This window comes from Eublepharis macularius, chromosome 2 (assembly GCF_028583425.1).
Source record: "Eublepharis macularius isolate TG4126 chromosome 2, MPM_Emac_v1.0, whole genome shotgun sequence".
Taxonomy (NCBI): domain Eukaryota; kingdom Metazoa; phylum Chordata; class Lepidosauria; order Squamata; family Eublepharidae; genus Eublepharis; species Eublepharis macularius.
The window spans coordinates 5,097,112-5,113,820 of record NC_072791.1 but is presented as its reverse complement, the minus strand read 5'-3'; the positions used below and the strand labels follow the sequence as shown (position 1 = coordinate 5,113,820).

Genomic DNA, 16,709 nt, shown 5'->3' with positions numbered 1-16,709 from the left:
TTGGTTTTACAGTGCACAACTTTCTGTACGTGTACAAGGCTGTGTGTGTGGGGGGTATATTTAGTATGTATTGAGTGCATTACAGTAGTCTAGTCTTGATGGTCCTGTGGCACGGATCCAGGCGGCCAGATCGCAGGGTGGATAAAAATCAATGATTTTTTTTTTAGAAAAATTAAAAATCGGATTTTTTTATTTAAATAGGATTTTTTAAAAATTTAAATCGGATTTTTTAAATAAAATGTTTTTTGAGGAAAAATCTTATCTAAAGATAGTTTACTGTTTACGCTACATGATAGTCCAAAGGTTTTCATCATGAAATAAGGATTCGTTTTTAATGATGTAGCATGAGGCTGTATATTCATGCAATGTTTAAATTTTTTGGTAAAGGAATTCCATTAATCCACACACAACGCCATGCTCTTTCAGAGGTTTCTGTAAGATTATTTGGCATTTTTTCTATCTCGAAGATATTATCACAGACGCTCGGTTTTACAGTTCTCAAAACTGTGAATTTGTGTCTGCCCAGATCACGTCTCTTCTTCACAGCAAAAAGGTTATAAAATAAACATACACAGTTGAGAAAAAGACCTTAATCCCCTTGTTCCTTTGCAAGTCTTTGTACACAGAACCAAACCCTTTACCTCTTAAGTGCTAAGTTTCAAAAAATTCAATGAACAGCAGATTGTTGGGAGTAGGATAGATCTGCGCAAGAAGCTAAGAGCCAAGCTACAAGTGACACCTGACACAGGTTGGACACTTGACAGCTTACCTCAAGTTTTGATGGGAAATGTAGGCGTCCTGGTTTTACAGCTTGGCTCTCCATTACAGCTGCAAGACCAGGACGCCTACATTTCCCATCAAAACTTGAGGGAAGCTGACAAGTGTCCAACCTGTGTCAGGCGTCACTTGTGGCTTGGCTCTCTGTGTGAGGAGTCTTTATGTAGAAAACCATGATTTAAATCTAGTCTTACTGACTAGTGATTTAAATCGTGATTTAAAGCAATTAGATTTAAATGAAATCCACCCTGCGGCTGAGTCAAGGTAGAAGGCCATCTTCTAGGCTTGACAAAGTTGGCAGGAAGTGTTTTACACAGCTGCATTCAGTTGCTTCTCTGGCAGTAATGCTGGGTCCGGTAGGCTCTTGTCCCAGTCTGCAAGAGTCAGCTGAACCCCCTTGAAAGTGGGGAGCACAGTGTCCTTCAAGATCTCAGCCTTTCCAACCAGCGTCACTTCTATCTTGTCTGGGTTCGGTTTCGATTTGTTCACTTTCAGCCATTTGACCACAACTGGCTTCTGCAAAGGGAAGGGAAGGGCTTCTGCAAAGGGATAAGAGAGCACGGCTTCTGCAAAGGGAAGGGAAGGGCCTGCAAAAGGATAAGACAGCACGGCTTCTGCAAAGGGAAGGGAAGGGCTTCTGCAAAGGGATAAGACAGCACGGCTTCTGCAAAGGGAAGGGAAGGGCTTCTGCAAAGGGATAAGAGAGCACGGCTTCTGCAAAGGGAAGGGAAGGGCTTCTGCAAAGGGATAAGACAGCACGGCTTCTGCAAAGGGAAGGGAAGGGCTTCTGCAAAGGGATAAGACAGCATGGCTTCTGCAGAGGGATAAGACAGCATGGCTTCTGCAAAGGGAAGGGAAGGGCTTCTGCAAAGGGATAAGACAGCACGGCTTCTGCAAAGGGAAGGGCTTCTGCAAAGGGATAAGACAGCATGGCTTCTGCAAAGGGAAGGGAAGGGCTTCTGCAAAGGGATAAGACAGCATGGCTTCTGCAAAGGGAAGGGAAGGGTTTCTGCAAAGGGATAAGATAGCACGGCTTCTGCAAAGGGAAGGGAAGGGCTTCTGCAAAGGGATAAGACAGCACGGCTTCTGCAAAGGGAAGGGAAGGGTTTCTGCAAAGGGATAAGACAGCACGGCTTCTGCAAAGGGAAGGGAAGGGCTTCTGCAAAGGGATAAGACAGCACGGCTTCTGCAAAGGGAAGGGAAGGGCTTCTGCAAAGGGATAAGACAGCACGGCTTCTGCAAAGGGAAGGGAAGGGCTTCTGCAAAGGGATAAGACAGCACGGCTTCTGCAAAGGGAAGGGAAGGGTTTCTGCAAAGGGATAAGACAGCATGGCTTCTGCAAAGGGAAAGGAAGGGCTTCTGCAAAGGAATAAGACAGCATGGCTTCTGCCTCACCTACTTTTTACACTATTTTGAGATGGTTAACAAGCATGTGGATAAGAGAGGTATGGTATACTTTTTGGCAAGGTCTGTAATGAAAGACTTCTGAGTAAGCTTAGAAGTCAGGGAGAAAGAGGGAAAGAGATCTTGGGGTTGTAGTGGACAGCTCCAATGCCAACTCATTGTTATGTTGAGATTATTAGGACAGGGATTGATAATAGACTTATCGTAATGCCCCTGTATGGATCCATGGTGTTGCCTCATTTGGAATACTGTGTGCTGTTCTCGTCACCGAATCTCAGAAAAGATACTGAAGAGCAGGAGAAAGTGCAGAAGGGGGCATCCACAATCATTATGGGGTTGGAGAACCTTTCCTAAAATGAAAAGATGAGGCATCTTGGACTTTTCAGATTAGAAGAAAGACTGGGGTGGGTGGGACATGATAGAGCTTTAGAAAATAATGCATGGGATGAATGCAGCTAGAACTATTTCTCTTTCTCCCCATAATACTATGAAGGTGATGGGCAGTAGTTTCAGGGTAGACAAAAGGAAATAATTGTTTATTCAATGACTCTGAGTCTCTCTACATAAGATATCTGACACATGTTCTTCATGTGTTGGGAGATGCAGTGTTAGCCGGGAAGCATAGTTTTAAATGACAGAGCTGGCAGAGATCACTCCAGAGGGGTCGGATTCTCTCATAGCCTCTGTCACCTCTGGTGTGTTGGATTGTCTCCCCTTCTGGAGCCTTTAGCCTGCCGAGGTGTGGTTAATTCAAAGTTTTAAGCAGCGATGGCGGCAGGGCAAAGGCTCCGGAAGGGGAGACAGTTTGGCATGCCAGAGGGAGTGGAGGGCTGTGAGAGAATCTGTCCCCTCCAGAGTGACGTCCGCTGGCTCTGTCTTTCAAAACTACACTTCCTAGCTACCATTGCGTCTCCCAACACTTGACGAACATGTGCCCGGGCATCTCGTGTAGAGAGACCCTTAAGTTGTGGAATTCACTGCCAATGCAAGTTGTTATGGCCACAAGCATGGATGGTTTTAAAGGAGGTTAGACAGATTCACGAAGGAGAGGCCCATCAATGGCTATTAGCCACGATGACTGCAGAGAACCTCCATGTTCAGAGGCAGCCAACCTCTGAAATCTGTTGGCCATTCAGGGCGACTGTTTAGCCACTGTATGAAAACAGGTTGCTGAGCTAGATGGAGTTCTGATCCAGCCGGGCTCTTATTAGGCTCTTACATTGTCTATATGGCTGTCATCGTTTATTCTGTATGGTGATGTGTTCACCCTCCAACCTCTTTCCTTGCAATCAAAGGTGCTAGTTCAATTATTTGACCCAGGTGCATATCAGCATTTTTCATATTTATAGATAAGAACGAAGTTTCTAGTCCTTGAGATTGTTGCGACAGTGTCAGCTAGAGGTCATAAGAGTAGACAGGGTCTGGGAAGGAATTCCAGTGACCAAGACTGAATGTCACTTTTTCTCCATTATTATTATTATTTATGTCATTTATAGTCGGCCTTTCTCAACAATACAGCCCTCCCGTTTGAGTAAAAAGCCTTTTTGAATAGTTCAGTTTTGCATCGTTTACAAAAAGCCAGGAGAGTGGGGGCTCTTCTGACTTCCTCAGGTGGGTCATTCCACAGGGTAGGGGCCACCACAGAGAAAGCCCATGTACAGGCTGCTGCTGACTTGACCCGTGCGAAGCCTGGCACCTGCAGGAGACCCTGTTCAGATGAGCGAAGCTGCCGTGGAGGAACATAGGGAGGGAGGCGGTCCCGTAGGTATGCCGGACCAAAGCCGTGAAGAGCTTTGTATGTAATAACTAATACATTGAACTGAGCACGGTAACTGATGGGTAGCCCATGGAGCGGCTGTAGGATGGGAGTGATGTTCAAGCTCCTGCTTGCTCTTGTTTCTCCCAGTTATTTATTTATTTAATTTGATTTCTGTTCCGCCCTCCCCGCAATAGCAGGCTCAGGGCGGATTACATACAATATAATACATTAAAGTATATATATGTTCTTTACAATCAGATAAAATCACCAATATTTAAAACAATAGTTTTAAACAGGACTTTTTTTCTGGGAAAAGAGGTGGTGGAACTCAGGACTGCACAATGACATCACTTTGGGTCAGCTGGAACAAGGGGGGAGTTTTTTAAAGTTTAAATCGCCCTCGGCGAAAATGGTCACATGGCCAGTGGCCCCGCCCCCTGATCTCCAGACAGAGGGGAGTTTAGAATCTCAATTCCCCTCTGTCTGAAGATCAGGGGGCGGGGCCACCAGCCATGTGATCATTTTCAAGAGGTGCCGGAACTCCGTTCCACCACGTTCCGGCTGAAAAAAAGCCCTGCTTTTAAATATTTAAAACAGCAGTTCTTCCCCAGTGCCTCTACATACCTCCCACCCTTACATATCTCATTTTTCCCTCCCCCCTTTAATCAGGCCTGCGCGTCTTGTGCTTTCCACCCCTAGCCTTCCAAATCCAGGCCACGTGCATGGAAGACAGCAGTGGCTTAGAAGACAGCAAAAGCAGAGTGAATGCTCCCTGATGGGGCCACACACGGTACACGGCAGGTCTTAGCTAATGTGAATGGCAGTAACACGCCCTCTCCTCACCGTATAGGAGCTGGTTGACTGGGTTGGGGATTACAATGAGCCACTGACAGGCTTTTCCTGGAGAGGCGGGTCGGAGCGGGAGACGACGGGCATCCAGATATGGAGCGAGATCTTCCTTGTGGACAAGCCAGATGGAAACAAGGTAGGCGGTTCCTTATTGCTGTTCGCTGCTCATGTTTCTCCTTTTGGTCTGGAGTTGGCTTCTCCCCAATCAAGTGTTGAGATTGGGAGTCTTACCCTGGTTAATCTAGATAGAAACAAGGTCACCGGATCGCAGACGGGGTTTGTGCCTTTCCTCTAATGTGGGTTTCTGTAGTTGCTTTAGTTTCCTGAGGTCTGTGGAGCCAGTGAAAATAAGGGCCTCTTCATTTGGAAATAGTTTCAAGTGGGTAGCTACATTGGTCTGCAGTAGAACAGCAAGACTCAAGTCCAGTGGCACCAAGTTGGTTAGAGACCAACAAGCTTTTCAGGATATAAGATTTCAAGAGTCAGAGCTTCCTTCTTCAGGTATAGAATTATAGGGTTGGAAGGACCTCCAGGGTCATCTAGTCCAACCCCTTGCACAGTGCAGGAAATTCACAACCCCCGCCACACACACACACAGTGACCCCTGCTCCATGCCCAGAAGATGGCAAAACACCTCCAGGATTCCTCACCAAACTGGCCTGGGGAAAATTGCTTCCTGGCCTCAAAGGGGTGATTGGCATTACCCTGGGCATGTAAGAAGGGGCTATGAGAACTAAGCACTAAGATGTAACCCTTCCTGCCCTCCCTCTCATGATCTGCCCAGGTTCACAGAATCAGCATTGCTGTCAGATGGCCGTCTAGCCTCTGCTTAAAAACCTCCAAAGGAGGAGAGCCCACCACCTCCCGAGGAAGCCTGTTCCACTGAGGGACCGCTCCGTCAGGAAGTTCTTCCTAATGTTTAGCCGAAAACTCTTTTGATTTAATTTCAAGCCTTGGTTCTGGTCCAACCTTCTGGGGCAGCAGAAAACAACTCTGTATCGTCCTCTATATGACAGCCCTTCAAGTACTTGAAGATGGTTATCGTATCACCTCTCAGTCGTCTCCTCTGCAGGCTAAACATACCAAACTCCTTCTATCTTTTCTTCTTGTATTGCAAGAAGGGAGCTTTGAATCTTGAAAGCTTATACTCTGAAATCTTTTTAATCTTTAAGTTGTCTCTGGTCTCGAGGCTTGCTGTTCATTTGGAAACGGCATCACCAGCGATTTCAGTATCTCCTTGCTTTCTACCTGAGAACTATCTGTCCTTTCACACCATTGCCAGTCTGAAATGAACCTTTGAAATGAACTGGGCAGTGTGAGATCTCAGTTCTCCCCAACAAGGGTCATTTCTCTGGCCAAGCCCCCCAAGTGACTGCTTGGCGTTGAATAGTGAGGAGGGCGCTGGTGCAGCGCTGGGTCTTGGTTTGTTTGCAGCGGTCAGCATCATGGGAGGGTGAGGGGCATTCTTTCTTGGGCTGGCACCAACCAAAGATAGGCTGGAAGGACCTTTATTACGTTAGAGTGTGCACGTGTGCTTGTGCACGCATATGTATCTTGAGCATTTCCCCCAGCTCAGATTTAAAATATGCAGTAAAGCTTCCCCCAAATCACTCCCCCTTTCCCCTAAATCGAAAAATGTCCAGTCGCACCACTTTATTGTAGCATAAGCTTTCGAGAACCACAGTTCTCTTCGTCAGATCCATCTAGTCTGTAGTCGCAAAATAGTAAAGAGTCCAGTAGCACCTTTAAGACTAACCAACTTTATTGTAGCATAAGCTTTCGAGAACTGCAGCTCTCTTCGTCAGATGCATCTGACGAAGAGAACTGTGGTTCTCAAAAGCTTATGCTATAGTAAAGTTGGTTCGTCTTAAAGGTGCTACTGGACTCTTTTCCATTTTGCTGCTACAGACTAACACGGCTAACTCCTCTGGATCCTTTCCCCTAAAAAATATAACTACAGCCTACACCCATCAAAAGCTCTAGCAAATAATAACAGCTTAGAAGAACTTCCCTAGCACCTGTAGAGCTGACGCCCTCTCACCACCTCAGGGAGCCCCTTCCATAGGGTGGGAGCTACGGTAGAAAAGGAAAGAGGGCTCCGGTTGAGGCCAGGCAGACTACCATAAGTGGAGAAACAACCAGAAGGTGACACCCTGAAGGCTGTAGCTGGCACGCAGGGGCGTATGGTGGGAGAGAATCCTTTAGATGTGTGGCTCCCAGGTCACGAAGGGCTCTAAAACTCTTTGAATAGGACTCAGAAACAGATGAGTAGCCAAGATAGCTATTCTAAAGCAGGTGGTGTGTTAATATATTGTTGAAGACTTTCACGGCCGGAGAACAATGGTTGTTGTGGGTTTTCCGGGCTGTATAGCCGTGGTTTTGGCATTGTAGTTCCTGACGTTTTGCCAGCAGCTGTGACTGGCATCTTCAGAGGTGTAGCACCAAAAGACAGTCTGTCTTTTGGTGCTTCACTTCTGAAGATGCCGGTCACAGCTGCTGGCGAAACGTCAGGAACTACAATGCCAAGACCACAGCTATACAGCCTGGAAAATCCACAACAACCGTCAGGTGGTGTATGTACCTGTTAACTAGCCCCCAACAGTAATCAGGTGGCCGTATTCTGAACCAGATGTGGCTTCCGAGCTGTCTTCAAGGGCAGCCCAACATAGAGCATTTTGTAGTGCCTGGCTTCGGGTGGTAAAATATCTCAAAGTGGCCCTTTCAGGTCCCGCGTTTCAGTGTTCTTGCCATTACAGACTCCAAAGCTTGATTATGGAATATGCGATCACATTATTTGCCAAAGAATAAAGCAAAATGAATTGAAAGCATGGCTCCCAGAAGAAGGGCATGCCTAGGGAAAACTGGTCCATTTACATAGTTCATTCCGGGCATAGGCTTTGGAGTTTGGCGTGTGTCTCCAGCTCAACTAGCGCACTGGATTTCTTTTGTAGTTAATGCAGAGAAAAAGGCTGCCCTGTTGCACTTAAATACCAGTCTCCAAAAGGCTTTCTCTATCTCACTCGGTAGGTTGCTGTGCTGCTAATGGACACTCAGGGGACCTTTGACAGCCAGTCGACCCTGCGGGATTCAGCCACCGTCTTTGCGCTCAGCACTATGATCAGCTCCATCCAGGTAACAGAGATGGCTGCTGCGCATGCACGCTTGGGAGGAAGGCGGTGGGCTGGTGCGTGGCAGCAAGCAATTATTATTTAACCTCCGGAGGATGGGCGAGAACAGCTGGGATCACCTCAGTTGTTTGGCGTAATTGTGTAAGTGAGGGTGCTTCCTAACCAGCTCCTGGGTCCAGCTCTAATACTAATGGGAAGCGGGGAGGGGAGGACATTTCGACACAGCATCAGTTCGGTGTAGATCAAGATAGGTTAGCCATGTTTGTCTGTCTGTAGCAGTAGAAAAGAGCAAGAGTTCAGTTGCACCTATAAGACTCAGAATATTTGTGTTAGGGTAGGAGCTTTCGTAAGCCACAGCTCACTTCTTCAGATACAGCTAGAATGATGTAGTGTAGTTTGGTGTAGCAGTGAAGAGCAGCAGGACTCTAATCCGGAGAGCCAGGTTTGATTCCCCACTCCTCCGCTTGAAGCCGGCTGAGTGACCTTGGGTCAGGCACAGCTCTCTCAGAGCTCTCTCAGCCCCACCCACCTCACAGGGTGATTGTTGTGGGGAGAATAATAGCACTTTGTAAACCACTCTGAGTGGGCACGTCTTATCTGAGTGGGCATGTCTTATCTCCTGTCCTTCAGTTGTCCTGAAGTTGTCCTGGAGTCCCTCAACGGGAGATGCCCAGATCCCTGGACTCTTCTGGCAGGGGATTGGGAGCCGGCACTTACCCTGGCTTCCTTCTTTGCACGCGTGCACGTGTTCCCAGCTCGTGTGATGACATCACTTCCTGGAGTGCGTTATCACATGGGGGTCAAAGGGTGCCCCTGGGTCAAAGGGAGCCCTTGTCCTTGTTGGTGCGGGCTGCTCTTTCTGCGGCCGCGGCCCACTCTCGTTTGGCACAAAGGGGCCGCGGTGGTGGCAGCGGCGAGAGCGGGCGACAGCAGTGGTGAGAATGGCCCACGCCTGCCACCGCCGCAGCCTGCTCTTGTGGCGCAGGAACATGCCCCCCTCCCACCCGGGGGTGCTTTACACTGGCCAGGGAGAGGGCGCCCCAGAGAGCGCACCCCCCTGTCGGCCAATTAAATGGGCATGGGGGGGAAGGGGGGGATCGGGCAGGGGAATGGGAACCCTACCTGAAGGACGGTATATAAATCAAATCTCAGGGGTGCCCCATTGTCCCTCTCCCATCCTGAGTCAGCAATTGGCTGCTCTGACTCCTAGGAGACTCTGGAGATGCAGGGGGGGGGGGCTCTGTTTACTAAGGCTTTTCAGCCTGAAACGAGGGTGTGAGTTCCCCCCAGTGACACAGTTATGCAATGCTAGAGACAGTAAACCAAGACGGGCAAAGTAAATGGTATTTTATTTTAAGAAATTTAGGAGGGTTAACGCAAAAGCTGTTGTTACCCAGGGCTAATTAAGGCTAACTTAACTAAGTCACTTGGACTGGCTAGCTAACAACTCTGCAGCTGAGCCTCACCAGTAAACTCCAGAGGAGAGCCACGCCTGTGGCTGAAAACAGTCATGTCTTAAAGCAGATTCTACCAATCTGGGCATAACACCAATTAACAGTTGCTACCCCGAGAAACTTATGAGAGGAGATAAGACATGCCCACTCAGATAATCAAATCTCCTTCTGTTGTTATTATTATTATTACTATTATTATCATGGTACATTTGAGCACCTCCTGGCTTCCCCCCAGCTTTTCTGTAATCTTTTCGAAACCTGATTTACTATAACCTTTTTGGCAGGATCTCAGCAAAGCACGGGTGGCTGCCATGTGGATGGAGAAGTCCAGATCTTTCTGGTCCCACTCAGTTTGGTGCCGGCTCTTTTTAAACTATGCTTCCCGGCTAACATTGCATCTCCCTACACTTGACGAACACGTACCGAGGTTTCTTGTGTAGAGAGACTCTCCATCTCAGTAAATTCAGGCCCCATTAGCATATACCTGAAGTCGAGGTCTTTTTTTGTTTTGGAGAGCCTCACCATACACTTACCTACATAGAACTTCACTTATCACTTTTTTGCCCATTCACCCGATTTGTGGAGGTTCTCAACATCCCGAATAAAAGCTGCTAAATTTTGATTTTAAGTTTAGCAGGCTTTTCGTGTGTACGTCTGCTTCATAGTAGTCATTTCAGCATAAATTCGTTGATAAACATGTTTTCTTTCTCTTGTTTTGAACCCAGGTGTACAACTTGTCACAGAACGTACAGGAAGATGATCTTCAACATTTACAGGTAAGGATTCTCCCTCCTTCTCACCGTTTGGCTTTTTCTTAGTGCCGTGAGGCTGGAGAGGAGGGGCTGTGGCTCAGTGGCAGAGCATCTGCGTGGCATGCAGAAGGTCAAAGGTTCAATCCCCAGCATCTCCATTTAAAAAGGACCAAGTCTGTAGGTGAAGTGAAAGATCTTTGCCTGAGACCCTATAGAACAGGTGCCAGTCAGTGTAGACAATACTGACCTTGATGGATGAAGAGTCTGATTCAGTACGAGGCAGCTTCATATGTCCAGATGTCCAGACAAACACAGGAAAAGCCCAAATTGTGGACATGAGATGCTTTAAAAGAGAACATGGTTGAGAGTGTTGTGGCTGAGAGCCAGTGTGGTGTAGTGGTTAAGAGCGACAGAACTGTAATTCGGAGAACTGGGTTTGATTCTAGCTGGAAGCCAGCTAGGTGACCTTGGGTCAGTCACAGCTCTCTCAGAGCTCTCTCAGCCCCACCCACCTCACAGGGTGATTATTGTTGTGGGGATAATAATGACATACTTTGTAAACCGCTCTGAGTGGGTGTTAAGTTGTCCTGAAGAGCGATATATAAATTGAATATTATTTTTGTTATTAAAGCCTGAGCAAACCTCAGGAACAAACTATGTATGTATATTTGTTCAGGAAATGTAAATGTCACCTCTCCAACTGCTTATTTATTTAAAGTCTTTATATACTGTCTCTCTGACAAACTCTTGAAGAAGGTTGGTCCATAGTAGGTTTGCCAAGTGCCCACCAGTGCAAATACAGCATATACGATTAATCTCAATAAACACAATAATTCACATAACTATATTTCATTGGTAACTACACACTCCCCAAACGTTCTACTCAAAGTACATAAAACGTCAAGGAGGTGACTCTGGGGAGAGTTTTTGAATAAGTATCTTAGGCTGAAAATGTCTTTATACTTCCTTTATTGATGTTCTAATATGCTGATGCCGCACACATTGGATAATGCACTTTATCAATTGTTTGAGGTTGGTGTTCTAATCTTCTCTTTATCTCTTCACAGTTGCCTTGGGCTAGGAATCTTTGGGTTCCCATCCACCAAGGCAACTGTGAAGATTCCGCACACGTTGGATAATGCCCTTCCAATCCTCTTTATAGATCACTTGGAACGGATTTTTTTTGTGTGTAGAACAAAAAATCCACCTCAAACAACTGATAAAGTGCATTGAAAGTGCATTATCCAACGTGTGCGGAATCAGTGTATTAGAACATCAATGAAGGACGTATGCAGACATTTTCAGCCTAAGACACTTATTCAAGGACTCTCCCCGGAGTTGCCTCCTTGACGTTTTATGTACTTTGAGTAGAACGTTTGGGGAGTGTGTAGTTACCAATGAAATATAGTTATGTGAATGATTGTATTGATTGTGATTAGTTGAATATGCTGTATTTGCACTTGAGCACTTGGACACTTTAAATTGTTTATATTGTCTGCGTTGAAATAAGTGTGTTTTCTCCCAGTCGGGGTTTTCCCTTTTACTGGCTAGTCTAATTCAACTGGGAGTGCCTGTTATTGATTCAGGTGCCCACCAGTGGCTGGCAAACTCCAGGGTGGTTTGCCCCTCTGCCCATCGATTGCTGGCAGTGGGTGGGAGGAGGCAGGCCACCCGGCAATCACTCGCCCCTGGTAGGCAGCCCGGGCAGTTAGGCGCATGCACGCTCCAGGCTTCATGTATGATGATGTCACTTCTGGGCTGGGAGCAAGTGCATTTGGATCATCCTGGTAAGTACTCTGACCCCTGGGAACCCTTTTCCACAAGGAAAGGTGCACATCTCCCACCCACCCCCACACTCAGATTGCAGTTCCATTGGTGGCTTTGAATTTTAAAAAGCAAGCAAACTGGGGAGGGTGTGTGTGAAACAACTTTTATGGGCTTAGTACAGTGGTTAAAACTAAGCATCGAGCTAGGATCGGGGAAACCCGGGTTCAAATACCCATGTGTTTGTTTGTTTGTTTGTTTATGTCATTTATAGCCCGCCTTTCTCACTGAGACTCAAGGTGGATTAGAATCATAGAATCATAGGGTTGGAAGGGACCTACAGGGTCATCTAGTCCAATCCCCTGCACAGTGCAGGAAATTCACAAATACCTCCCCCCCACACACACACAGAGTGACCTTTACAACATGCCCAGAAGATGACAAAACACCATCAGGATCCCTAGCCAAACTGGCCTGGGGAAAATTGCTTCCTGACCCCAAGGTGGCAATTGACCTTAGCCTGGGCATGTAAGAAGGGGCCATGAGAATTAAGTACTGATGTAACCCTTCCTGCCCTCCCTCTCATGATCTGCACAGAATCAGCATTGCTGTCAGATGGCCATCTAGCCCCCCCCCTCTCTCTCTTTCTCTCTCTCTCTCTCTCTCTCTCTCGTGCATGCTCGCTCGCTCGGACATCCTGCAAAGCGTTCCTTGGCTAAAGGAGCCGAGTAGCGCCAAAGTGTCGTAGCAGAGGATGGAGAGTGAGAGTCTTTCTACACATCTTACACGTGAAAGATTCACGTGAACCGCTTCAAGATCTTAACTGAAGCGAAGCCATATAAAAATTGAATAAATAAATAAAATACACAGGTCACATAAAGGCGGCAAAATGCCACAACCTACAGTGCCATGAAGTTCACTGGGCGACCCTGGGAGAATCACACTCTCAGCCTACCTCGCAGGGTGATTGTTGGGATAAAAGAAGGGAGGGGAGTTCCACATATTCTGCCCTGAGCTCTTTGCAGTTTTACAAAGGGCTGAATCGCTTTCAATCTGGCTGCAGCCGATGGAACAGGAGCCGAGTTGGGAAAGGAAGCTGGCCGTGCGCTGGAGCAATTCCCGTCTCCGCCTCTGATATTTATTATCCCTTGTCAACTTTTCCCTTCCCTTTAGCATTCTCTCAGCCATAGGTGTGTAGATGAAACTAATCCTTTCTTCCCTCGGCTTTCTTCTCTTTCCAGCTCTTCACAGAATATGGGCGGCTGGCCATGGAGGAAACCTTCTTGAAGCCCTTCCAGGTGAGAGGGTGCTGGGGGGCCTCCCCACTCCATCCCCTCAGACACGCACTGCTCCTCTGTGGGGAGCACAGCCCATCCTGGAGACCTCCTGGGGCAGAGCAGCTTGGGCAGCTTCTCTGTTCTCCATGCTCCAGACCAGAGCAAGAAGCGCCAGTTCTCGTCGCGCATTAGTGGGCTGTGTGGTGGAGGAGGTAGAACCACCCGGTGGGAAGCACTCACAGGCAGAGAGCGCATGTGCGTGGAGGGTACGATGTCATGAATGGGGGAAGTGGGGTGTGCGCTTCCTGAAGGCCCCTTCGCCTGACAGATTGGCCCCGGTCCCTTGTGGCTTCTGGAATGCACGTGGGATAACAAAGGGCTTCATGAAATACCTGCGGAGGCTGAGAGCTGCTTCTCGCTACGTGTGAAACTGGGAGCGATTTTTAAAGGACACTTTGATCAAAACCACGTGGCCTTCGTGGTGGGCTGTGCTCCGGTCTGGCCTGTTATGACTCCACTTCCGCATTTGGGGTGCAGCCAGGGAGCTTCTGTGCTGAGAAAAATGGTTTCCACACCCCACAAGGAGGCTCTCTCGGTTATAGACAAAAAACAACGAAAGGAGAAAACTCCACCGAGAAGAAAACACCCTGTAACAAAAAGTCTGCCAAGAAAAAGTCATGATGCAACGTCCCCCCATGGGTCAGTAATGACTAGGTGCTTGCACAGGGTGCTGACCCATGAAGGGACGTTGCATCACGACGTTTTCTTGGCAGACTTTTTGTTATGGGGTGGTTTGCCATTGCCTTCCCCAGTCATCTACACTTTACCCCAAGGAAACTGGGCACTCATTTTACCAACCTCGGAAGGATGGAAGGCTGAGTCAACCTTGAGCTTCCACCAGGATCGAACTCAAGTCGTGAGCAGAGCTTGGGCTGCAGTACTGCCGCTTACCACTCTGCGCCACAGGGCTCCTAGTGTGGAGAATTACTTTCTGAGTTTGTCTGTCCATGGCGAGGTTGACAGTGATCCATAGCAAGTCCACTGGAGAAACCGACCCAACTCTGTCTTTGTGGACTTGGAGAAACCCGTTGACACAGAATCAAATCAATACGTGAAAGATAGTCTTGCTTCTTGGCCCTACTTGCTCTTCAAGGATGCTACAACACAGTGCTGAAGGGCTAGTTCAAACCACGAGAGACAATTTTCCCTTTCTATGCAACTCCTCTGTGCTGCAGTGGTGGTGCAGGGTGCCCTCAAGTCATAGCTGATTCATGGCGACTCCTGGTGGGGTTTTCATGGCAAGAGACTCACAGAGGTGGTTTGCCATTGCATGCCTCTGCAACCTTCGTCTCCATTGGAGGTCTCCCATCCAATTACTAACCAAGGCTGACCCTGCTTAGCTTCTGAGATTTGACAAGATCAGGCTCACCTGGGCTATCCAGGTCAGGTTCTATGGTGCAGTAGCCGTGCTGAAATCTGGACTCTGGACCACAGTGTGTAGCTAGTGGCCAAGTCAAATGCAGCTCATTGTCTTTGTGCGGGAGTCCTCCTGGGACTCGATCAACATTATTGAGTGATTCCGCACACGTTGGATAATGCACTTCCAATCCTCTTTATAGCTCATTTGGAATGGATTTTTTCATGTGCGGAACAAAAAATCCACCTCAAACGATTGGTAAAGTGCATTGAAAGTGCATTATCCAACGTGTGCGGAATCACTCATTCTGTATTTGCTGCTTGCCTGGAATTGCAGAGATGGCACAGTCGTCAAGGACTTGTGGCGGACGCCATACGTGGCTCGTGGGCAGCCGTCCACTCAGTGGGTCACAATTGGAGCAGGCCTGCTCATTGGCACCCTGGCCTCCGAGTTACAGCCCCCCCCCCCCCCATGGCCTTAGGCCCAGATCAGTCTCTTACACACTGGACTGCAGACACTGATGGCTCAGGAATGCTCCAGCCGCGAATGCTCTAACCAGTCACATGGGGGCTTTCCCAATATTTCAACAGCTTCTGTATTCCAGCAGGCATTCGGACTGGGCTGATGCTTAGTATTAACATTTTTTTCCTGCTTCTAATCTGTTCTCTTTTGATTACATTTATGGGTCCTTTTAAACGGTGTTCCTGGTTGCTTGTTGGCTTAGCAGAAAACCTTTTTCGCCCACTTCTCCCACTGCTTGAGGCAGCTTACAGCAAAATAAGTAAAAGCAACGGCATCTGATTGACAGCACTAAGCACTCTAAAACGCTAAACCTTTTAAGAGTCGGCTGCATCTGCTTAAAAAAAGCATCGAGCCAGTACCGGCCCCGGTTGAATAAAGCAGCTCAAGTGGACTCGCAGAAATCCTTGGGCAGGGCTTTGCTTGTTCCCTTAAAATAAGAAACGTAAGCAGCTAGCTTTGGGGCCTGGGGGACAGTTTGAGAACCCCTGACTCTGTAGCATTGCCAAAATTATTTAGTACATTTTTATCCCTCCTATCTCCAGACAGCTCAAGGTGGTTCTCTCCTCCTAACAACCTCAACACGTGAATTTGCCTTATGCAGAATCTGACCCTTGGCCTGCCATGGGTTCAAGGTCTTGTTATTAACCTACAAAGCCCTATGTGGACTGGGACCGGTGTATCTGCGGGACCGCCACTCCCTATATAAGCCCCGAAGGATGCTTCGGTCCAGCGACAAACAGCTGTTAATGGTCCCTGACCCCAGGGAGGCCCGCCTAGCGTCGACCAGGGCCAGGGCCTTTTCAGTCCTGGCTCCCACCTGGTGGAACACTCTGTCTAAAGAGACCAGGGCCCGGACAGATTTGCTATCCTTCCACCGGGCCTGCAAGACGGAGCTGTTCCGACAGGCGTACGGTTGACACTGGCTGGGCCTCCATGCCGGCCGACTAGAGGAGAACGTGCCCCCCCTACTAGAAGAATTTTACTGCCTAGCCTTGTTAAATACCTTTGGAGGTGGTTGGGTGGTGGTTTTTGCTGCTGTATGTTTTTTAAAATATTTATATGGTTTTATTGGTTTTAAAGCTATTTGTATTTTAAATTATTATGCTGGCTGTAATCTGCCCTGAGCCTGCTGATGCGGGGAGGGCGGAATATAAAGTGAATTAAATAAATAAATAAATAAATAAGATCAGTCGTCTCCACTGACTGGCAGGGAGTCCCCAGGGCTTGAAAGACTTTCACATCCTCCACTTTTTTCCTGGAGGTGTTAGGTGCTGTCTGCACGAGAAAGAGTAACTGGCTCAAAATCACCCAGTGAGTTTCATGAATTTGAACCCAGGTGTGCTACATGCCCAGAGTAGAATCATAGAATCACAGAGTCAGAAGGGGCCATACAGACCATCTAGTCCAACCCCCTGCCCAGTGCAGGATCAGCCTAAAGCATCCCTGACAAAGATTCGTCCTGCCTCTTCTTGAAAACTGCCAGTGAAAGGCTTTCCAAAGCTGTTTCCACTGGATGCATGGGGGGGGGGGCTTCTGCTGCTCTCTGGCCCCGTTCCCAGTTGCCAAGAGAATGTCCTGCATTATGTACCATCTCCCCTGTCCCTGG

The 16,709-nt window shown here is 47.9% G+C and overlaps 1 protein-coding gene across 1 annotated transcript in view; it reads left to right on the top strand.

Annotated features, from left to right (window-relative positions):
• Positions 1 to 16,709, top strand: part of ATL1 (atlastin GTPase 1) — a 54,366-nt gene that overhangs the window by 12,428 nt on the left and 25,229 nt on the right. The window contains exons 3-6 of the mRNA XM_054972839.1: positions 4,791 to 4,925; positions 7,817 to 7,921; positions 10,097 to 10,147; positions 13,129 to 13,185. Of these exons, the coding sequence (XP_054828814.1) occupies positions 4,791 to 4,925; positions 7,817 to 7,921; positions 10,097 to 10,147; positions 13,129 to 13,185 (348 nt within the window). The remainder of the gene's footprint in view (positions 1 to 4,790; positions 4,926 to 7,816; positions 7,922 to 10,096; positions 10,148 to 13,128; positions 13,186 to 16,709) is intronic.